The 22,559-nt window shown below is 51.2% G+C and overlaps 1 protein-coding gene across 5 annotated transcripts in view; it reads left to right on the plus strand.

The window, feature by feature from the left end:
* ZSCAN25 (zinc finger and SCAN domain containing 25) overlaps positions 1 to 22,559 on the plus strand; it is a 49,120-nt gene that overhangs the window by 23,513 nt on the left and 3,048 nt on the right. The window contains exons 1-5 of one of the 5 annotated variants that reach the window (XM_008248912.4): positions 6,576 to 7,968; positions 12,072 to 12,478; positions 14,286 to 14,490; positions 15,057 to 15,148; positions 17,036 to 17,159. In XM_008248912.4, the coding sequence (XP_008247134.2) occupies positions 12,083 to 12,478; positions 14,286 to 14,490; positions 15,057 to 15,148; positions 17,036 to 17,159 (817 nt within the window). In that variant the 5' untranslated portion in view covers positions 6,576 to 7,968; positions 12,072 to 12,082. Of the gene's footprint in view, positions 1 to 6,575; positions 7,969 to 12,071; positions 12,483 to 14,285; positions 14,491 to 15,056; positions 15,149 to 17,035; positions 17,160 to 22,559 lie in introns of those variants that run through there. The other 4 variants (XM_002721883.5, XM_008248913.4, XM_008248914.4 and 1 more) reach the window with 4 other exon arrangements.

Raw genomic sequence — 22,559 nt, forward strand, 5'->3', positions numbered from 1 at the left:
TCTTCCTATCCAGCTCTCTGCTATGGCCTGGGAAAGTAGTGGAAGATGGCCCAAGTCCTTGGGCCCCTGCACCCACATGGGAGACTCCGAAGAAGCTCCTGGCTTCAGATCAGCGCAGACTCTGGCCGTTGCAGCCATCTGGGGAGTGAACCAGTAGATGGAAGACCTCTCTCTCTCTCTCTACCTCTCTCTGTAACTCTTTCAAAAAAAAAAAAAAAGATTAAATACAGGAGTGGGCATTTAGTTTGGTAAGCAAGATGCGCATGTCTCACATCAAAATATTTGGGTTAGATTCCTGGCTCTGGCTCCAGACTCCAGCTTCCTGCTAATGCAGACCCTGGGAGATAACAGTGTTGGTTCAAGTAATTGTATTCCTGCCACCCATGTGGAAAACCCAGATTGAGCTGCTGGATCCTGGCTTCAGTTTGGTCCAGCCCTGGCCCTTTTGGGCATTTGGGGAGTGAACCAGCAAATGGGATCTCTCTCTGCCTCTGTCTAAATGCAATCTTAAAAAAAAAAATAAATAAATACAATTAAAGGTTCCGCTTAGTCGTACTAGCTATATTCAAGTGTTCATTAGCCACACGGGCTCTTGGCTATGGCATGGGACAGAGCACACGTAGCACATTTCTGTCACCATGGGAGGTTTTGTTGGACTGTGCCCTTCTAGGCCTCAGTGAGCACCCTTGAGCTTGTAGTGGCAGTTGATGGATGGGCTTTGTAAAGCAGCCAGTGTGTATACTGACTTTATCAGCCTTCTTAAAATGTCCTCTCCTGCTCTCTCAGGTCTTACGGTCTTTTAGAGTGTCTTCAAAGGTTTTGTGGAAAATGTGTGTTATGAACAAAACATGTATGGGTATCATTTTTTGCACCAAAATAAACTGCTCTTTAAAAAAAAAAAAAAGTTAATTCTTATTTGAGAGACAGACACAGAGAAAGTACCTGACAGAGATCTTTCATCTGTTGGTTTACTCCCAAATGCTTGCAACAGCTGGGGTTGGGCCAGGCTGAAGCCGGTATGTCTGTGTGCTTAGCTACTTCATAGATAAATCCCAACTTTAGTTTCTCCAAATCTGCACACTTTTTTTTTCTATTGTTCCCTAGATTGCAAGACTCTTTTTCATACTTTTTTGAATAAAATATTTCTGGAATACATTTGTCATCCCATTTCCCATCAGGAGTTTAATTACATTTATCTTTTTTAATATTTCCTATCAGATGGTCAGACCTGGACTGAGGATCAGTTAATTATAAAGCAGAAAACTCTTCAAGTATGGCTACAACTGTTATGGAGAAGAACAATAGGAACCTAGAACAATAGGAAAAAAATGTGAGGGAAGCCTTAATAGCAAGGGACCCTATAAATATGGACAAAACCTAAATAACATCTCAGTCTTTTTCCCACAGGCAAAGATTATTTTTTTTTCATTTTAAGATTTATTTATTTATTTCAAAGTCAGAGTTAGAGAGAGAGAGAGAGAGAGAGATTTTCCATCTGCTGGTTTACTTTCCAGATGGCTGCAACAGCCGGAGCTGCGCTGATCTGAAGCCAGGAGCCAGGAGCTTCTTCTGGATCTCCCACGCAGGTGCAGGGGCCCAAAGACTTGGGTCGTCTTCTACTACTATCCTAGACAATAGCAGAGAGCTGGATCGGAAGTGGAGTAGACGGGATTAGAACCAGCGCCCATATGGGATGCTGGCACTGCAGACGGCAGCTTTACCTGCTGCGCCACAGCGCCAGTCCCTATTTTAGTCATTTTTAAAAGAAGTCCCCAAAGCACGTCTTCTCATTATGAGATATCTTCAAGAATTTCATGGAAACTGTGTATTGACAAAAAACTACACATGGGTTTCAATTTCCTTTTACACAAAATAAATATCTTAATTCCAAGAACTTTTTGAAGTCTCACTGTAGAACATCATTCAGTTTATTCTGACGAGGATAATCTACTTTGTTATAAATGCTTGTCTTTTGATTTTAAGTAATCAGATTGTTTTTCCTACAGTTAGTCTGGATTAGTGATTATCTAAACAAATCAGCGAAATCTATACTTTTGCTCTGGGCTGCTGAAGTGCCACTCGCTTTTCTCCTATTGTCTTCTCCATGCCTGGTCAGTGGACAACTGTTGAGTGAGGCTGCCCACAGGAGCTGGGGTCCTCTGGTTTGCCCGCCTTGTCCTATCCCTGCAGTCCTGTAGGTGAACATCAGCCCCAAGCCGGGGTCGTGCTGGCTGCGAGGATGGGCCTCGCCCCTGGAGATCCTGACTGCGGACTTGCACTGTGTAATGTCAGGTCTGAGCTCTGATCTAGCGTGCTCCATTTTTTTTTTTTTTTTAAACAGGCAGAGTTAGAGAGAGAGAGACAGAGAGAAAGGTCTTCCTTCCATTGGTTCCTGGGCCATCCTCCACTGCACTCCCGGGCCACAGCAGAGAGCTGGATTGGAAGAGGGGCAACTGGGACAGAATCCAGGGCTCCAACCAGGACTAGAACCCGGTGTGCCGGCGCTGCAGGCGGAGGATTAGCTTAGTGAGCCGCGGCGCTGGCCTAGCGTGCTCCAATTCCCCTGGCCCTTGACCACTCAAGTCCCTCCCCACCCCCTGACACTTAGAAGGGGCCCTCATGTGGGGTCTCAGAAGCTTCGGGGATGACTCAGAGCTGGAAGTGTTGGGTCTGGAGGCTGGGTGAGATTCCGATTAGCAGAGAAGGACAATAGTGTACGGTGTCACATGCCAGGCTCCAAGGGCTCTGGTGTCTGTGGGATCCAGGAAAGGGGTCTGACGTGGAGGCCCTGGTTCCATGGGCGTGAGTAGTACTAGGGGGCAGACGAGCTCACCAAGCTGAGAGGACTCAGGTGAATGTGAGGGGGACCTGGCCATCCCAGTTTCCCGGGCTGTCTCAGTCTTAGCAAAGCACAATGGTTGGCCCCTGGAACCTGCAGTGACTGCATCAGGGTAACCACGTCTATTGCTCCCCCTGGTGGCTAGCTGCAACAAGACACCCCAGAGCAGGAATTCTCAGCTAAGCAGCCACACGGGAGTCGCTGAGAGCCCCACCAGCTTTGCTGCCTCAGCTCTAACTTGAGATCCTGTGTAAAGGATGTAGGATGCGGCCTGGATGTTGGGGTCTGATAACTTCCCAAGTGATTCTCAGGTGCAGTCAAGGCTAAAAACCCAAACCATAGAGGTCATCAACTCCTCCCAGGTGCTCAGAGACCACTGGATCTGGTGGCCTGGTCACTGGGGGCTGGGCTGGGAGCTTGGAGAGCATCAGGAGCCTGTGGGAAAGGAGAGGAGGGGTCCCAGGCAGGGAGGCAGATGGGAGAAACCACTGGATGGTTGTCTGGGCACAGTGACCTGGGACCTGTGGGTCGTTTCCCAGTTCTACTTCTCAGTTAAACTATGGTGTGGGTACCTTGGAGTTTTCTCTGGAGCTGTGGATCAAGGAAGCTTCAACACTGCACAGACTCCAGCCCCGCTCATGGGCATCCAGAGGGCAGTCCCATCACCCCTTGCTCCAGTAGGCTGGGAAAACAGGAAGGGGCTTCCAGAAGATGATATGATCCAAGTCGCACACAATCTGAAATGTGCAGTGTTAGGATGGGCTGGTCCGGAAGTCCACACTCATACCTGTACATAGCCTTGGGCCCCCTGGGTGTATGGGTGTATGGGTGAAGAGGTAGGGGTCTTTGGACAGAGGGAGAGGAAGGAGCAAGAGGGTGACTTGTGGCGTTGACACCTGACTGTGACTGCTTTAATTCTGCCGAAGGCTCTCAGGATGAAACCCTACAAGGTTCTTTCCATCCTGGCCCTCTCTCAGGCTCTCTTGTAAAATGGAGGTAAAAGCAGCTAGTGGATCATCAAGTTAATTTGCTGTAGTGAGTTACAACCAATATAATGGGTAGCAGAAAAGTACTGGGCAGTGCTATGGCACCTGGGGAAGCAGTGGATGATGGCCCCTGCCACCCATGTGGGAGACCCAGATGGAACTGCAGGCTCCTGGTTTTAGCCTGGCCCAGCCCTGGCTGTTACAGCCATTTGGGGAGTGAATCAATGAATGGAAGATCTTTTTCTCTGCCTTACAAATAAATAAAATATGTCTTAAAAAATAACACAGGAAGGTAGCAGGCAGGACTAACATAGCATAGAATGCATCCAGGTGCATTGCGCATAATAAAGGCAGGTAGAACTTCTGCTCCAGCTTTGTGTGTGTGTGTGTGCCCCTGCATGTGATGCGCAGTATTCTTGCTGTGGAAGCTGGTGCCAACCTTTGATTCCCCCCTCCCCCATTCTATGTATCTCTTCCTTTCAAATAAATAAACCTTTTTTAAAAAAGAGAAAAGCTTTGAAAAACACAGGTGTAAATGTCTTCCTCTAGGCTTTTATAGAATGTAATCTCCCTTTGGAAATTGGAGATTAAATGGCAGTTCCCTGGCAGCTCTTCCCTTGGACTGAACAGTTGTCACTCTGGCAATTCCCCTGGCATTACGGTGCTTGTCTTGTACACTGGTCACATGAAAATGTTATACATGTACCGTCCTGTCAATTAGAGAAAGCACTCAGACCCATTCATGTAAGGGGTCTTTAATACGTTTAGGAAAATACTTATTATGAAGAAACCATGCATGAATTTAAAAATTGGGGGCACCAAAATAAAAAAAAAATAAAGAGAACTTGTCTAAGAACCCACATACAACCAGAACCTAAACTTGGGCTTATCATTCAGCCATTCAATATCTGTTGCTTTTCTGGTGAAGTAACCCATCCTTACACCTGCCACCTCAGAATTTATGATCCCTCTTAACATTCTGAATTTATAGCCGGCCAGCTCTGACCCTGTTGGCTTGGGGTCATATGTCTGGGTGGCCTTTTTACTGTCGCTTCCTTATCCTGTCACAGACTCTGGCCTAGAATTATAAATAAATATATGTAATTCTTGTACAAAGGAAGTATAAATGTTTCTTGAGTGAATGAAAGAGACCAACTCTGCCCCTTTGGGACTTTTTGACACCCTCAAAGGGTGACCGAGGCCCCAGCCAGCTGAGCTCCTGGGCCAGTGGTGTTATGCATTTCTGTTAGGCCGTCACAAAACACACCAAACACCAGAGTAAGGGAAAGGGTTTATTGGGGAAAACCCAGCAGACTGGAGGGGAGGGACGAAGAAGGATAAGAGAGAGAAAGAGTATAAGAGAGAGAGAGAGACAGAGGAGTGGAGCTAGTGAGGAGAGAAGAGAGACGAGAGGAGGGGAGGAGCCAAAAGAATAGGAAAGAAGAGCAAAGAGAGCCACGTGTTCAAGAACAGGCTTTTTTTTTTTTTTTTTTTTTTTTTTTTTTGACAGGTAGAGTGGACAGTGATGAGAGAGAGAAAGGTCTTCCTTTGCCGTTGGTTCATCCTCCAGTGGCCGCGGCTGCCACATCACACTGATCCGAAGGCAGGAGCCAGGTGCTTCTCCTGGTCTCCCATGGGGTGTAGGGCCCAAACGCTTGGGCCATCCTCCACTGCCTTTCCGGGCCACAGCAGAGAGCTGGCCTGGAAGAGGGGCAACTGGGACAGAATCCGGCGCCCCGACCGGGACTAGAACCCGGTGTGCTGGTGCCACTAGGTGGAGGATTAACCTAGTGAGCCACGGTGCCGGCCGGAACAGGCCCTTTTAAAACTTTGCCGGAGGGTGGGCAGGGAAGCAGGAGCAGCGAATCCCATTAGGATGGGGGTGGAGCTTGACACCGGTGGTTGGTCTGTCTGGCCACCTGGCTTCTAGCAATGGCAGTGGGAACCCGGGCAGAGCATGTAAATCAGGGTGTAGATTGTGCTGTAGATAAAACTGCGCCATTTTCCTAACAAGTGGGGGAAGCAGAACTCATGCAGTGGGAAGATGAGGTCGCGCTCAGAGGGCCCAACGTGAAATAAGCCCAGGGTGCAGCCACAGAGGGTTCCAGGAAAGGGATTTCTGATGATGCGACCACTGCAAGTTGAAGACGAGTTGGGGAGGAGGGAGAGACAGTTACGTGGGGTGGGCGTTGTTGGCATAGAGAGGGCGAGGGGTGCAGGCTGGATGAAGCTGGGAGCGCGGGTGGTGAGTGAGGGCGCCTTCCTGGCCTTGTTGCTGCAGGCACCGGAGATCCACCCCGTGATCATGAAGCCCAGTCCCCGGGGCTTCTCCGTGGCTGGTCAGTGTCTTGGGCTGGAGCCCTCCTCCATGCTCTGTCTCTGTGTTTAGGAGCCTCTTCGCAAGGCCCTCTCTGTCCCTAGAGCTGCACTCTTCCACATGGGAGTTACCAGTTACACATTAGCTGTAAATGACTGAAGTGAAATTAAAGTTCACGTTTATATTTTCTGTAACTAGGTATGTCCAGTGGCTGCCATACTGGACGCTGCAGGTGGAGGAATTTGGGTCTCTGTGGAAAGCCGTACTGGTCAGCGGTGCTCTGCGTCCTCAACTCTTGTTCGGACTCTTCTCGCCTTTAGAACCAAACTTTTCCACATTTTTGCTCTCTCCCTTACATCATCCTGCTTTCTTATTTGTGTCTTTATCTTGACATCTATGATCTTGTTCCTCATCTTTCCCCCTTTGTCTTTTTTATTTTATTTTTTACAGGCAGAGTGGACAGTGAGAGAGAGAGAGAGACAGAGAGAAAGGTCTTCCTTTTGCCGTTGGCCACCGTGGCCGGCGCACTGCAGCTGGCGCACCGCGCTGATCCGAAGCCAGGAGCCAAGTGCTTCTCCTGGTCTCCCATGGGGTGCAGGGCCCAAGCACTTGGGCCATCCTCCACTGCACTCCCGGGCCACAGCAGAGAGCTGGCCTGGAAGAGGGGCAACCGGGACAGAATCCGGCGCCCCGACTGGGACTAGAACCCGGTGTGCCGGCGCCGCTAGGTGGAGGATTAGCCTAGTGAGCTGCGGCGCCGGCCTCCCCCTTTGTCTTTAAACCCTATTACCACCTAGATGCTTAATCCTGTCCAATTTTGTCCCTAATCCTCTCCCTGCTATGTTGACATGAACGATGATATTGTTATATTTTAACTCAACTTTTTTAATAAAAGATTTATTTTTATTTATTCGAAAGAGGTACAGATGGAGAGGTCTTCTATCCACTGGTTCACTCCCCATATGGCCACAACGGCCAGAACTGAGCTGACCTGAAGCCAGGAGCCAGGCGCTCCCTGCGGGTCTCCCACGCGGGTGGGTGCAGGGGACAAGCACTCGGGCCATCTTCTGCGCTTTCCATTCCCAGGGGACGAGGTCTTGGCCATTCATGCTCAGGGCTTTCCCCTCAGCGCTCCGTCCCGCGATGGCGTCCCTGAAACTGCCTGCCTGGTCAGTGTCGGTCCGCCCTGCCCTCTCGCGTGGCCTCCCCCTAAAACCGGCCGTGACTAAACGCCCGGCGACCCCTCAGGTGCGGAGGGTCAGTCCCGGCGTAGCCGTCGGCCCCGGAGGGGTGCCCACGCCCCCGCGCGGTCCACACGCGCCCCTCGCGCGGGAGCCCGCCGCAGCCCACGCTGCCCGCCCGGAGCTGACGCCGGCCCCGCGGGTCTGACGCTCTGGCAGGGAGGCGTCGTGTCCGGCCGGCCGTGGGACTGGCCGTCTACGCCGACGCCTCGCCACAGGGGCAGAGCAGGCGGCCAGGCCCCGGGAACCCGGACGCGCCCGCCGGCACGAGCTACCATCGAGACGCACTTCCGAGACCTCCGAGAGAGCTAGAGAGGAAGCGGAAAGGGCCCTTTCTCGCGCACCTGTGTGACAGCGTCCACCACTCACTTCCGGTCCGCCGCGAGCCAGGGGCACCTGGGCGCCGCCGCGACGCTGCTGGTGAGAAGCGGGTCGGTGCGGCGCTGGCGACTGGCGGCGGGGCCGGGCCGAGCTGTCGTTGCGAGCGTCGGCGGGGCCGCGAGGAAGCCGTTCTCCCGGTGCCAAGCCCCGGCTGCGGGCGGCGCGGCCCCGGGGCCCGGCGGAGTCTGACCGCGGAGGGCTCAGGTAGGAGCGCGGCTCACGCTGCCCGGCCACGCTGGGCCTAACGCAGGGGTGTCCACAGGCCCGGGGGTGTCTCGGAGCCGAGCGGAGGCCTTTGGAAAGCGGAGGGGGGGGGCGTTTGAAGAAGCAGCCGTGCGACGGCCATTTACAAGGGAGCTGCGAGGCGCTTTCTCCTCAGGTGTGGGGGGTGATTGATCTGCCTGGTGGGCCCGCGACGCGTGGGTGAACACGTGCGCCCCAGCGCCGTCCGTGCACCTGTGCAGGGGACGGAAGCAGTAGCCGGGAAGCCGCCCGAGAAGCAGAGGAAACGAGCGCACTGCAATAGTCGGCTTTGAGGGAGGCGCTCAGCGTCCCAGGATATTAGCAGAAAATTGGGGGGTGCGCCTCCTGCTCGTTCCTGGTCTCCCCTCCTTCCTGGCGCGCGGAGCCCCTCCCTGCTCTGAACTTGAAGTTCGCCCCTCCCCCCAGCCTAGGTGCCCCCCCCAGCCTAGGTGCCCGCACCTCCCCAGCCTGGGTCCCCCCACCAAGCCGCCTCATCGTCCGGCCGGGCTACTCCACGCCTCTTTCATGTCTCTGTGTTTTCTCTATTCCGTGTGTTTTGGGAGGCAGACTTCGGTCGATCGTCATCTGCTACCTTTTTTTTTTTTTTAAATCTGGAAAGTAGGCGGAGGAGTGCTCACCACACAGATTAAGTACAGACTGCGCATTCCTAATCCGGAAATCCGAAATCTGAAACCTTGAGCTCGTGTGACCCTCACAAAGTGTCAGATTTTAGGTTTTCTGATTTGGGATGCCCACCTGGCGAGGTCTGTGCCAATTTTCCACAATCTGAAAAACCGGGACTGTGAGGTACTTCCGGTCCCAAGCCTTTGGATAAGGGGTATAACACCTGAATGTGGTCACATGCTCTCTAAATGGCAAAGCCGACACGAGTTAGTTGTCTTCTGGTCCCTTATACTAGCGATCTGTTGTTGCTCCACTGTCTCTCTTTTTTTTTTTTTTTTGACAGGCAGAGTAGACAGAGACAGAGAGAAAGGTCTTCCTTTGCCATTGGTTCACCCTCCAATGGCTGCCGCGGCCGGCGCACCGCGCTGATCTGATGACAGGGGCCAGGTGCTTCTCCTGGTCTCCCATGGGGTGCAGGGCCCAAGCACTTGGGCCATCCTCCACTGCACTCCCTGGCCACAGCAGAGAGCTGGCCTGGAAGAGGGGCAATCGGGACAGAATCTGGCACCCCAAGCGGGACTAGAACCCGGTGTGCCGGCGCCGCAAAGCGGAGGATTAGCCTATTGAGCCGCGGCGCCGGCTGCTCCACTGTCTCTTGCAGGCACTGTCACATCTGAGTCACTGGCTGGTTTGTTGATTTTTACCTCCTGGTCTTTGCGGTCACCCTCGTCCGAGCCCCTCGCTCCCGCGTGAGCCACTGTAAGGCCCCTTCCCTTCTTACGCTCTCACAGGCAGCATGACTGCTGTGAATCATGCTCTTCCCTGCTGAACTCCTCAGCAAAGCCTGGCCCAGGCCCTGGCCAGTCTGTATCTGCCTGTCGCTGCACCCCTTCTCGTGCAGCTCTGCCCCTCGCTTGCTCTGCGGAAGTCACACGGGACGCTGGCTTGTGCCTGGACAGGCAGAGTGGTTTGTAGCCTCCAGACTGGCCTGGAACGCTCTTTGAGTGACTGGCTCATTCTTACACTGAGGGCCTCAGCCTAGCGTCCTGTCTTCAGAAGGGCCTTCTCCAGACTGGTTGTCCCCCATTAACGGAGCACTCTACTTAGCTCCTTTCTAGAGCTTATCCCCAAATGCAAATTATATTTATTTGCTTACATTTTGTTTTTGTGTCTCTGCTGTACTAGGCAAGCTTTTTGCCTGTCTTGTTCTCTTTTGTATTTTTAGTTTCTGTGTGCCTGGTGTATGTGTATGTGTTAGATGTATATGACTGTTAGCAGTATAATAGTGGTCTTCATGAGTAACCTGATTACAGCAAAAATTTCACGGAAAAATGGTGCAAAAATATTTTGAAATCTGTGCATAGTTTTTTTTTTAACTTTAATTAATGTAAATTTCCAAAGTACAGCTTATGGATTACAATGGCTCTCCCCCCCCACAACTTCCCTCCCACCTGCAACCCCCCCTTTCCCGCTCCCTCTCCCCTTCCAGTCACATCAAGATTTATTTTCAATTCTCTTTATACACAGAAGATCAGTTTAGTATATATTAAGTAAAGATTTCAACAGTTTGCACCCCCATAGAAACAGAAAGTGAAAAATACTGTTTGAGTACTCGTTATAGCATTAAATCTCAATGTACAGCACATTAAGGACAGAGATCCTACATGAGGAGTAAGCGCACAGTGACTCCTGTCGTTGACTTAACAAATTGACACTCTTGTTTATGGCCTCAGTAATCACCCTAGGCTCTTGTCATGAGTTGCCAAGGCTATGGAAGCCTTTTGAGTTCGCCGACTCTGATCATATTTAGACAAGGTCATAGTCAAAGTGGAAGTTCTCTCCTCCCTTCAGAGAAAGGTACCTCCTTCTTTGATGACCCGTTCTTTCCACTGGGATCTCACTCGCGGAGATCTTTCATTTAGGTAATTTTTTTTTTTTTTTTTTTTTTTTGCCAGAGTGTCTTGGCTTTCCATGCCTGAAATACTCTCATGGGCTTTTCAGCCGGACCCGAATGCCTTAAGGCCTGATTCTGAGGCCAGAGCGTGCATAGTTTTTGATGTGTGTTTTCCATCTATTTTGAAAAAAAATTTGTACCAAGATAAACTCATACTTCTAATTCTATTTTTAATTTACTTTTTATTAATATAAGAACAGATTTCATGTAGTTCATAGATAAAATTCTCATACTTTATTTATTTATTTATTTGAAACGCAGAGTTATAGAGAGGCAGAGGCAGAAAGAGGTCTCTTTCATCTGCTGGTTCACTCCCCAAATGGCTGCAGTGGCCAGAGCTGGGCCAATCTGAAGCCAAGAGCCTGGAGCTTCTTCCAGGTCTCCCACACAGGTGCAGGAGCCCAAGGACTTGGGCCATTTTCTGCTTTCCCAGGCCATAGCAGAGAGCTGGATTGGAAGTGGAGCAGCTGGAACACGGACCAACCCATATGGGATGGCGGCTTTACCCACTATGCCGCAGCACCGGCCCCACAATTCTCATACTTTTAATTCTGTCTTTTGAAATGCAGATTTCAAACCAATTTTTATTTATTTGAGAGGCAGAGAGAGCTAGGAAGGAGTTCTAATCCACTGGTTTATTCCCCAAATGTCCTTAGGGGCCAGGGCTGGAGCCAGGAAGCAGGAATGGAAGCCACATCTCTTGCACAGGTGACAGGAATCGAGTTATTTGACCCATCGTGGCTGCAGTTGTGGGAAGCTGGAGTCAGGAGGCAGGAGTTAGCCAGGCATCATACCAGGCACTCCGAGATGTGTGCATCTTCTCTTTCTTCCTTTCTCTCCTCTCTCTCTCTCTCTTTTAAAGATTTATTTCCTTGAAAGACAGTTGCAAAGAGCAAGAAAGAGAGATTGCTCTTCCATCTGCTGGTTCACTTCCCCAATGATTGCAATGGCCGCAGCTGGGCCAAACTGAAGCCAGGAGCTGCTTGGAACTTCATCCAGGTCGCTTATGCTTGGGCAGAGGCCCAAGTACTTGGGTCATCTTCCTCTGCTTTCCAAGGTACATTGGCAGAGAGCTGGATCAGAAGTGGAGCAGCCGGGACTTGAACTGACGTTCATATGGGATGCAGTGTTGCAGGTGGCACCACAATGTGGGCCCCATGGGATGTGGGCATCTGAACAGCCAGGCCAGATGGGCACACCTTAATACTGTTTTTCTGTGAACTTTGAAGTACTCTTATCCCGCTAGCGTTATTGCCCCAGTGAGAGCCTGGGGTACCCGTGAGTGTAAGCCATGTCTGGTACATTTTCTGTTTACTCCCTGTACCTACTAGGTGCTTAGCATTTACTGAGTTGAACTGACATGACTGAGGGTATATGTTCAGTCCTGTGAAAACGCCTCATCACAGGCAGTGATGTGTTCTTGGATGTAGAGACAGAACTGGGATGGAGTGATCTTTCTCGTGTTCTTGTCTTTCTCTCTTGGGAGGAAGTGTGAAGATGCTTAAAGAGCGCCCAGGGATGGCGGAAGAGCCTCAGCAGCAAGTGGGCGTCCCTGTGGTGAAGCTGGAGAAAGAGTTGCCGTGGGGCAGGGGAAGGGAAGACTCGAGCCCCGAAACGTTCCGTCTGCGGTTTCGGCAGTTCCGCTACCAGGAGGCGGCCGGTCCCCAGGAAGCCCTCAGGGAGCTGCAGGAGCTCTGTCGCCGGTGGCTGCGGCCCGAGCTGCACACCAAGGAGCAGATCCTGGAGCTGCTGGTGCTCGAGCAGTTCCTGACCATCCTGCCCCGCGAGTTCTATGCCTGGGTGTGGGAGCACGGCCTGGAGAGCGGCAAGGCCCTGGTGGCCCTGGTGGAGGGCTTGACGGAGAGGACGGAAAGAACCCTGGACGCCAAGGCGGTGGGTGAGAAGGGGGTGTCCAGATCCTGTGCTCTTGGCGTGGGAAGGGAGTTTCCAGGAATGGAGGGCTTGAGGAAGCAGTGGGAGCGGACAAGGCCCAGAACGCTTCCCTCCCAAGACTCCCTGGAGTGTTCTTTGTTAAGTGGTGATGCCCTTTTTATTCTTTTTTAGACAATCTGTCCTTTCAGGTTTTCTTTTTTCCCCCCAAAGATTTATTGTTTGCTTATTTGAAAGAGCAACAGAGGTAGGTGAGGTGGGGGAAGATCTTCCATCTGCTGGTTCACTCCCCAGGTGGCCGCAACAGCCAGGTCTGGGCCGTGCAGGAACCAGGAGTGTCTTTGAGGTCTCCCACGTGGATGGTGGGGGCCCGAGCATGTACTGCTTCCCCAGGCACATTAGCAGGGAGTAGATCAGAAGTGGAGCAGCCAGGACTCACACTGGTGCTCCAGTGTGGGTGCTGGCGTTGCAGGAGGCAGCTTAACACTGGCTCCTGGCGTCCTTTGGAGGGCAGTGGATTTTCAGCAGGAAAAGCCATTCCCACAGATGACACTGAGGGACTTGAATCCCCTGCCTGGTTCTCAGGATGAGGCTTGGCCCTACTTCCCTTTTGAACCTTAGGCCCAAAAAAGGATTCCTTGTAGATCAGGCCTCCCTTTGGACAGAGGTGCCCATGGGCATACAGGGGATGCTGCTTGCTGAATACCTGTCTGGGATATTTCCTCCTGGGGCTCCTGTGGTGATTCTGTGACGCCGTTCTGATGGCGCAGTGATTCTGGCCACAGATGCCCCCTTGGGACTCTGCCACGGGGTGGGCAGTCTGTGGTGCAGTGGCCCAGCTGAGGGCTAGGCCAGGAGAGCAGGACGGATGTCACTGTTTTGCCAAGTCCCGATCACTTTTTTAAGATTTTAATTTTATTTATTTATTTGAGAGACAGAGTTACAGACAGAGGGAGGGAGAGACAGAGAGATCTTCTGTCCGCTGGTTCATTCCCCAAATGGCCACAATAGCCAGAGCTGGGCCAAGCCAAAGCTAGGAGTCAGGAGCTTCATCCGGGTCCCCCATGTGGGTGCAGGGGCCCAAGCGCTTGGGCCATCTACTGCTTTCCCAGGACATAGCAGAGAGATGGATTGGAAGAACAGCCGGGACTTGAACTGCTGGTGCCCATATGGAATGCTGGTGCCACAGGCGGAGGCTTAACCCACTACCCCACAGCGCCGACCCGCAAGTCCCAGTCATACAGTGGTCCAGCCTCTCTAAGTGACTGCTGTCCCCAACTTCCTGTCTTCCTGTCAAGTCCTAAGAGGGTTGTTTCTCCTTCTCCTCACTCAGGAGCTTTGAAGTAGTCCAGGAAGGGCCTCGTTTTTGTGAGTGCGTCCTCTGGTTTCTCTGGCTCTGGCTGGAGCAGCTATTCTGTACTCGCTAGTTCACTGTAGGGTGTAGACTTTGGGTTTTTTGTTTTCAGTTGTGGCCACTGGAAGCACTTTTTCCAGTTAGTGGTGTGTTGGGTTCAAGTCCTCAGCAGGGCGCTCATTGGGCTCCCTGTGATATTCTTGGTGAAATTTGATTGATATCGAGGTGGGCCGAAGGGACCTTTGTCCAGTGGCATGGACAGATAAAAGCTGCTCTGGGCCTGATACAGGGAGTTTAATCCCTGTTCACCCCCTCACTGATGTTTGGGGGAAGGGCTCAGCCAGCTTTTTCTTCTGTCCCTTGAAGCATGGGTGGTTCTTTTCCTGGCTGTCCTTTGGGCTTTAACAGCAGCCTTGCCCAAGCCTCATTCTAATCAGTGCTGGGAACTCTCCGTAGGTTCCGTGTCACGTGCAGGCAGAGCAGGAGGAGACAGCGCTTTGCAGCAGCACCTGGGAGTCTGGCGTTCACCCAGCGCCTGTAGAGGTCAAGCCCGAGTGGGGGTTGCCTCCTGGGGAAGGCGTTCGAAGCCTAGACCCCAGCACCGAGGAGCAGCACCTCAGTCAGGACCCTGGAGGTGGGACGCAAGCCTTCCAGGAGCAGGGTAAGGTGCAGACTGCTCCGCGGCCGCCCCCTCCCCTTGTCCCTCGAAACCCAGAACCCAGCAGTGGGCACACTGAGTGTCCTGTGAGGTGCAACTCTGCATCTCCCTGGCTGCCCCTGGACCTCAGTAGGAAACAGACGAGTGCCTTGACTCTGGTTTCTAGGGTGGCGGTGCGGGGTTATCTGGGGTCGCGTGCTCTTAGCCTTCTTCTCCTTTTCCTCACGTTCCTTTCAGAAGCCACCAGGAGCCATGCGGCTGACCTAGGGGAGTATCTTAAGTGGGCAGAGAAACCTTCTCATTCCTGACAGTAACATGTGACTGTCGAGTTATGCATCTCAGAGGAGGTTACTCAGAGTGGGACCAGGGAGCGTGGCGAGCCCTGGAGAGCCAGGCTGCCCTGGTCTTCCCAGCAGAGAACAGGGCGGGGGGCTCCCAAGCCCTTGCACTGCGACTTCAGTGCGATTCCGTCTGGAATCTGGGTCCTGAGGATGTGTGTTGGGTGGGGCGCCCTCTGATGCTGACTGCTGGGCTGTGCTGACCCTTCTCTTGCCTTTTTCCCGGCTCAGTGCTGCCAATGCTTCCGGCTGGTGCAGGCCTCCCTGCAGTGAACACCAGAGAGCAAGAGATGGCAGCCGGCTTCCTCACGCCTGGATCCCAGGTGAGCTGTGACTGTCCCTGCAGGGAGCCTGAGGTTCCCCTCCCCAGGGATTCCCGCACACCAGTGCCAGCGCAGTGCTGAGGCTTCTGCCAGTCTGCTGCTGACGGCTGTGACAGCCTGGTGTTTTTTCTCCGTTTCCCTCTCTAGTAATTGCATTGAGCCTCTGCCTGGACCCTTAGCCACAGGGTCTCTGTTGCTTCAGCTTTTAAAATTGTGAGGAAGAAGACCTTATTGAGAGAAAGCCCGTAGGCACGTCCAGGCTGTGGTGGTCGGTCTGGAGTTGAATCCCCTCTGTGGCTGCCTTTGAGGGACGCTCTGGTGCTGCTTCTCCTCTGGGGCCGTCAGCAGTGATGCGGCTGACCGAGGGTGGAGCTCCCTGGAGGTGCAACCGAGTGGTCTTCCTGGTCCCTCCTCGCAGCTGCAGGGGTTTGGGCCGCGTCAGTGCTTGCTGACCTCCACACGTGCGGTGGTGAAAGACGTGTGGGCTCTTGCACTGCTTACATCTCTTACTTCCAGGGAGTGTGACCAGGGAGGTGGGCTTTCCTGAGGGACACTTTTCTGAAGCGGCCAAGTCTTGAAGAGTTCTTTAAGAAGAAAGGGGATTTTCAGGCAGAAAAACAAAGCAAGTCAGTTGCAGCTCAGCTAAAGCCACATGTGGGTGAGGTCTGACGCCAGTGTCACTAGCTGAGCCTGTTTTCCGATGGTGGAAGGCTCCAGCTTTGCCACCGTGGTACTTCCTCATGTGCGGTGAATGAGAATGTGAGTGCATTCATGTTCACATGACATTGTTTTTTATTTGTTTCGTTTTATGTGAAAGGTAGAGAAACTGATGGTCCATTCCCCAGATACCACAACAGCCAGGGCTGGGCCAGGCCAAAGCCAGGGGAGCTGGGAGCTAGCTCAGTCTGGGTTTCTCACGGGGGTCCCTGGGTGTGCATGAGCCCGAAGCTGGATTGGAGTGGAGGTGGGACTTGAACCCAGGCCTCTGATAATGAGAGGCGGGTGTCTCAAGTGGCATCTTAACCGTTGGGCCCAACACCCACCCTATGGCATTGTCATTTACTTATTTATTTGAAAGGCGGTGTTAGGCAGAGAGAGAGAGAAAGGTCTTCTGTTTGCTGGTTCGCTCCCCAAATGGCTGCAGCGGTTGGAGCTGGGCCAGTCCAAAGCCAGGAGCTTCTTCCGGGACTCCCACATGGGTGCAGGGCCCCAAGGATTGGGCCATCTTCCACTGCTGTCCCAGGCCATAGCTGAGAGTTGGATTGGAAGTGGAGCAGCTGGGTCTCAAACCGGCGCCCATATGGGATGCCGGTGCTTCAGGCCAGGGCATAAACCCGTTGAGCCACAGCACCAGCCCCATCCATTACTTTAAAATATGAAAAAAATTTAGGCTCTCTATTTATAAACCAAGAGATGCATACTTATTATAAACAACACTGCTAAATAATTAAAAGTATTGATTGCTTTCCCAGGCCATAGCAGAGAGCTGGATCAGAAGTGGAGCAGCTTTACCTGCTACACCACAGCGCCGGCCCCTGTGGCATTATTATTAAGACAGAGCTTGACTGAGTGTGAACTTAGCTGTGGGTGAAAATCCCTGCTCCCGGGCTATGTCAGGCTTGAGGAGGGAGTGGCAGGTGACGGTGGAGTGGAGAGGAATGCCATGGTTGCTCAGGGCCAGCTGAGCTGCTTCCACAGGGACTCAAAGTCTCGTGGCTCAGACAAGCCAGTGAGGCCTGGAGCTTTGCAGCTCTGCTCCCTGGGCATGCAGGGAGCCTGTTCCTGTGTCTCTTTGCTCTGCTTTTCCCTAGCACCGTGTTTACGCCTGCCTTTAGACTGCATCTTCTCGGGGCTTCCTTTGTCCATCGCAGTCTCCTGTTGTTTCAGGGTTTGGGGACCTTCAAGGACATGGCCATGACCTTCCCTGAGGAGGAGTGGAGGCATGTGACCCCAGCCCAGATAGACTGCTTTGGGGAGTATGTGGAACCGCAGGCTTGTGGGGTTTCTCCAGGTAAGACTCTGCACCCCACAGGTGAGAAATAGAGGAGTTTTGAAATCTGTAGGTCGGAGTCTTGCCCTAGCCCTAGTGCTGCTGACAGAGGAAGGGGATTTCATGGCAGATGAGGAAGGAACCTGGGCAGGGGGCACAAGGAGCCAGCTTCATGCGAGAGAGGAGTCAGATGATGGAGCAGCAGGACAGGAAGCAGCTATTCTGGGTACGAGGCAGCTCAGTCTCGTTGGTCCCTACACGCCTGCTCTGTGTCCGTAGTTGAAGGGCACTGAGGATCTGAGCAAGAGAAAAACAGCACACGGAGCCTCTGGTCACGAGCGTGTGTTTACTGGGCACTGACTGTGTGCAGGCCCGGTTGGGGTGGATTTGGGTTCAGGCAGGAGGTGAGTGGGACTAAGATACACGAAACCATGGGAACGTTGTGTGTGTGTGTATGTATTAGGGTACAAGGCTGCGAGGTTGGGGGTTAGAAATGAGGTTGGTGTGTGGCTCTGTGTCACAGGAAGCGGAGCCATACTGGGGCTGCCTGAAGTGGTGGCTGGGTGTGAGCTGTGGTTGGGTCCTGGGAAGACGCTGCCCTCTGCAGGCTGGGAACTCTCAGGAGGAGGAGCAGCGGAGGGAGGCAGCTCGGGGTGAGGGCTGTGGGGACAGCCAGGGAGGACACTGCAGCCCCCGGAGCTGCCGGAGTGAGGAGCAGAGTGCAGTCTCTGGCTGGGTGAGGAGAGCAGTGTAGAGAGGAAAGCAGTGGTTGGGAAAGGTCCTGTTGTTCCTGACTCTCCTTTTTCCTATCACAACTGACACGTGTTCCCATGTCAGCCTAGCCCTTGAGCTGCTCACATCTGTGTGGGCTGGGCCTGTGGTCCTCCGCTGGGAAGAGGGCATGGGTCTAGGAAGCGCTGGGCTAGATGGTTTCTCAGGTCCCTTCCAGCTCCCTGTCTGTTCTCATCAAAATGATCAACTGGTAACCTTGTGGTCTGGATTGTAGTTGGAGTAATGGGGACGGGTAGGCAGACACGGGACCGGAACAGGACTTTGGAGGCTGATTTGGCGTCATGGACACAGTTGATGACGTGTGCACAAAGCAGATGGGAGAAATCTGTTTGCTGCTCATGGGGTAGTGAGGGACCTGGTGAGAGCTGAATGTTCAGAGGGGAAAGACAGGCTGAGGTCAGTGGAGTGAGGCCTCCATGAGGACTGTGGACTCCTCTGTCCTTGTAAACATTTTCAGCTCAGAGTAACGTGAGGAAAACTGTGTGGGGGCAGGGTCGAGTCAGCCTACAGTGTGGAAGTAACATGGGCACAAGGCTGAGAGCAGGACCAGGCTTACAGAAGCTGGTTCCCTGGGGTTGGTCCCAGACTGGCCATGGGAGAGGGGAGAGGAGTCAGAGGACTGTCAGTCCTGCCTGGGTGACAGGAAGGTCAGTGAGCTCACGTCAGCAAGGGAGCAGATGCTTCCCTGAGTGGGAGGGAGAATGCAGGGCTCCCTTTAATTGAGTTTGACATCCAAGTTGAGGTCCCTGGAAGTAGCTGGACATCAGGTTCTGGTCTTGGGGCTTAAATACTGTGCACCATTGCACGCCTGCTCTGTGCCACACAGCTGTCAGTGTGCAGTGCGTTTGGAGGTTGAAGAAAGTAAGGCTCACACAGCAGTTGAGGAGCCAAGCCAGCATTGTATTTTATTTTTTCAGTTTTTTCATAATATGCATTTCTCTATGAACTTTTTTCCTTTTTTTTTCCCAAAGAAAACTTACTTAAGGAATACAAACTTCATGCATTTCATAAGTACAGCTTTAGGAATGTAGTGATTCTTCCACCATTCCCACCCACACTCCCACCCCTCCTTCTCCTCCCTCTCCCATTCCCATTCTCCGCTAAGATCCGTTTTCAATTAACTTTATACACAGAAGACCAACTCTAAGAGTTCAACAATTTGCACACACACACAAAAAGCCTGTTTCTCAACAGTTGAGACAAGGGCTGTTCAGTCATTGCATCTTGAAGTTAATTTCACTATTTTTTTTTTTTTTTAAGAAACTTAATTAACTTTAAAGAAGCACCCAAGAGTGATACATCTTTTGGGAGCACTCAGACATAACTATAACTTATGGGACATAAAAATATCTTCCACTTAATGTATTAAAAGAAAGTAAGTCCTTGAGAATGAGTTTTATCTTTAATTAAGGAAGCACCTAAGAAGATAAGCAATGTAGTTGCATATTTAGGCATAATTGAAACTTATGTGACATAAGATTATCTTTCCCTTAATACAATAAAATAAAATCTTTGACAACAGGTTTTACTGTTACCTCTCATAATACAACTTTTTGAGGACAGAAGTTTTGCATGGGAAGTTAGTGCTCAGTGACTCCTGTTAATTTAACAACACTCTTACGTATGACATCAGTGATTGCCCAAGGCTCTTGACATGAGCTGCCTCGGCAATGGAAGGCTTTTGAATCCACCAACTCTGTTAGTATTTAGACAAGGCCGTAAGCAAAGTGGAAGTTCTCTCCTCCCTTCAGAGAAAAGTACCTCCTTCTTTGATGACCAGTTCTTTCCACTGGGGTCTCACCCACTGAGATCCTTCACGTGGGACATTTTTTGCCACAGTGTCTTGGCTTTCCATGCCTGAAATGCTCTCGTGGGCTTTTTAGCCAGACCAGAATGCCTTGAGGGCTGATTTTGAGGTTAAAGTGCTGCTTAAAGCTATTGTCATTCTGAGTGTTGTGTGGACTGCTTGCCATGTTGGAGCATTCTCTCCTTTTGAATTCTGTTGTTATTACCAGACACTTAATCCTATTTATGATATCACTTTAACACTTAATCCTATCTATATGACCACTTTAACACTTAATCCTATCCATATGATCACTTTAACACTTAACATGGTATTTTTACCACCCAGCTCAAGGGGAATTTGGGTACCATGGCAAGTTTTTAAACTGTGCCCTTAGAAGTAAGTCCATAGGGGGCTGGTGCCGTGGCTTACTAAACTAATCCTCTGCCTGCGGCACTGTTACCCCGGGTTCTAGTCCTGGTTGGGGCACCGGATTCTGTCCCAGTTGCTCCTCTTCCAGCCCAGCTCTCTGCTGTGGCCCTGGAAGGCAGTGGAGGATGGCCCAAGTGCTTGGGCCCTGCACCCACACCTGGCTCCTGGCTCCGGATCGGCGCAGTGCTGGTCGTGGTAGCCATCTGGGGGGTTAACCAATGGAAGGAAGACCTTTCTCTCTGTCTCTCTCTCACTATCTAACTCTGCCAGTCCAAAAAAAAAAAAAAAAAAAAAAAGTACATAGGAATGCATACAGATCTATACAGCTTTACGATTACAAAATTTGTACATTTCACAGTTACAACTTTAGGAACATGATGATTCTTCCCACCACGCCCACCCTCCTACACATGCTCCCACCCCTCTTCCTCCTCCCTCTCTTATTTCCACTCTTATTTTTTACTAAGATCTATTTTCAGTTGACTTTATACACATATGATTAACTCTGTGTTAGGAGTTCAACAAATAGTATTTTTTTTTTTTTTTTGACAGGCAGAGTGAACAGTGAGAGAGAGAGAGACAGAAAGAAAGGTCTTCCTTTGCCGTTGGTTCACCCTCCAATGGCCGCCATGGCCGGCACACCGCGCTGATCCAATGGCAGGAGCCAGGTACTTATCCTGGTCTCCCATGGGGTGCAGGGCCCAAGCACTTGGGCCATCCTCCACTGCACTCCTGGGCCATAGCAGAGAGCTGGTCTGGAAGAGGGGCAACCGGGACAGAATCCGGCACCAGGACCGGGACTAGAACCCGGTGTGCCGGTGCCACAAGGAGGAGAATTAGCCTAGTGAGCCGCGGCACCGGCCAACAAATAGTATTAAAAAAACTTCAACAGTCAAGACAAGGGCTGTTCAAGTCATTGCTTCTCAAACTGTCAATTTCACCTCTACAGGTCGCCTTTTAGGTGCTCTATTAGTTATCACAGGTCAGGAAGAGTGTACGGTATTTGTCCCTTTGGGTCTGGTTTATTTCACTAAGTATGATGTTTTCCAGATTCATCCATTTTGTTGTAAATGACTGGATTTCCTTTTTTTTTTTTTTTTGCCATTGTGTGGTATTCCGTGGTGTACATATCCCATAATTACTTTATCTAGTCTTCAATTGATGTGCATTTGAGTTGATTCTATGTCTTAGGTATTGTGAATTGAGCTGCAATAAACAAGGGGTACAGATAACTCTTTCATATGCTGATTGCATTTCCCTTGGGTAAATTCCCAGGAGTGGGATGGTTCAAGCCAGCATTTATTATTTTTTTAAGATTTATTTATTTGAAAAAGTTACACAGATAGGAGAGGCAAAGAGAGAGAGAGAGTCCTCCATCTGCTGGTTCACTCCCCAGCTGGCCTCAATGGCTGGAGCTGCACCGATCTGGGTCCTCTATGCGAGTGCAGGGGCCCGAGGAAAGCTAGATCGGAAGTGGAGCAGCTGGGACTCTAGTAGGCGCCCATATGGGATGCCGGCACCACAGGCAGCGGCTTTACCCGCTGTACCCCAGCGCCAGCCCCTCAAGCCAGCATTTTAAACCAGATCTCTTGACTGCCAGCTCCAGTTTCTTTGCATGAGGGCAGCTTTCTCCCAATGTATTTGTGTCGATATTTCATTTTATTCATTTTTTGCGAGCTTTATATCTTTAACATTTGCTATAAAAAAGATTGCAGACATCAGAAAAGCTGAGACCAGTACGGTGAACACACCTGTACCTTTATCTAGACTTAACCATCATTGACATTCACTGTATTTATCTATGAAATGTGTATGTGTGAGAGAGGGAGGGAGGGAGTAAGGAAGCTGGAGATATGTTGATCTTTTGTACCTTGGTACTTCAACGTGTATCTCCTAATAATGGCAGTCCTAACATAATCCAGTCTCATAATTCCACCTAAGAAATGAAATGCAAGTTACCTGTTTATGGTATCTTAGCACTCAGAGTTCCCTAGATCTAGTTAGGTCAAGCATTGGACTTAGTTTAGATTCATAACACATCAAAACCAGAAACTACCCAAATTAGTAAATAGCTTGTGATGTAGCAGAGTACTGTGCACCAGTGAAAAGAACAAACCACGGCCATACCCCATGAGATGAGTGAATTCTACAAATACAGCACTGAGCAGTAGAAGCCAGAAACGTTGTGTAACTCAGTTACATGTAGTTCAGGGGCAGTGTGGGTGGTGTGTTCTCCTTGGAGACCCAGTAGTGGAGAGGTGGAGGCAGGGCTTCTGGGTGCTGGACGTGCTGTGAGTGCGTCGTGAAAGCTCGAGCTCTACATTTTCATAAACTCTGACTTGGATGAAAGGCTCACAGAACAGAAGAGTGAATAAGAGGTGGTTGCTGTGCCCTTCATATATTTTTTGTTT

Source organism: Oryctolagus cuniculus, chromosome 19 (assembly GCF_964237555.1).
Source record: "Oryctolagus cuniculus chromosome 19, mOryCun1.1, whole genome shotgun sequence".
NCBI lineage: Eukaryota > Metazoa > Chordata > Mammalia > Lagomorpha > Leporidae > Oryctolagus > Oryctolagus cuniculus.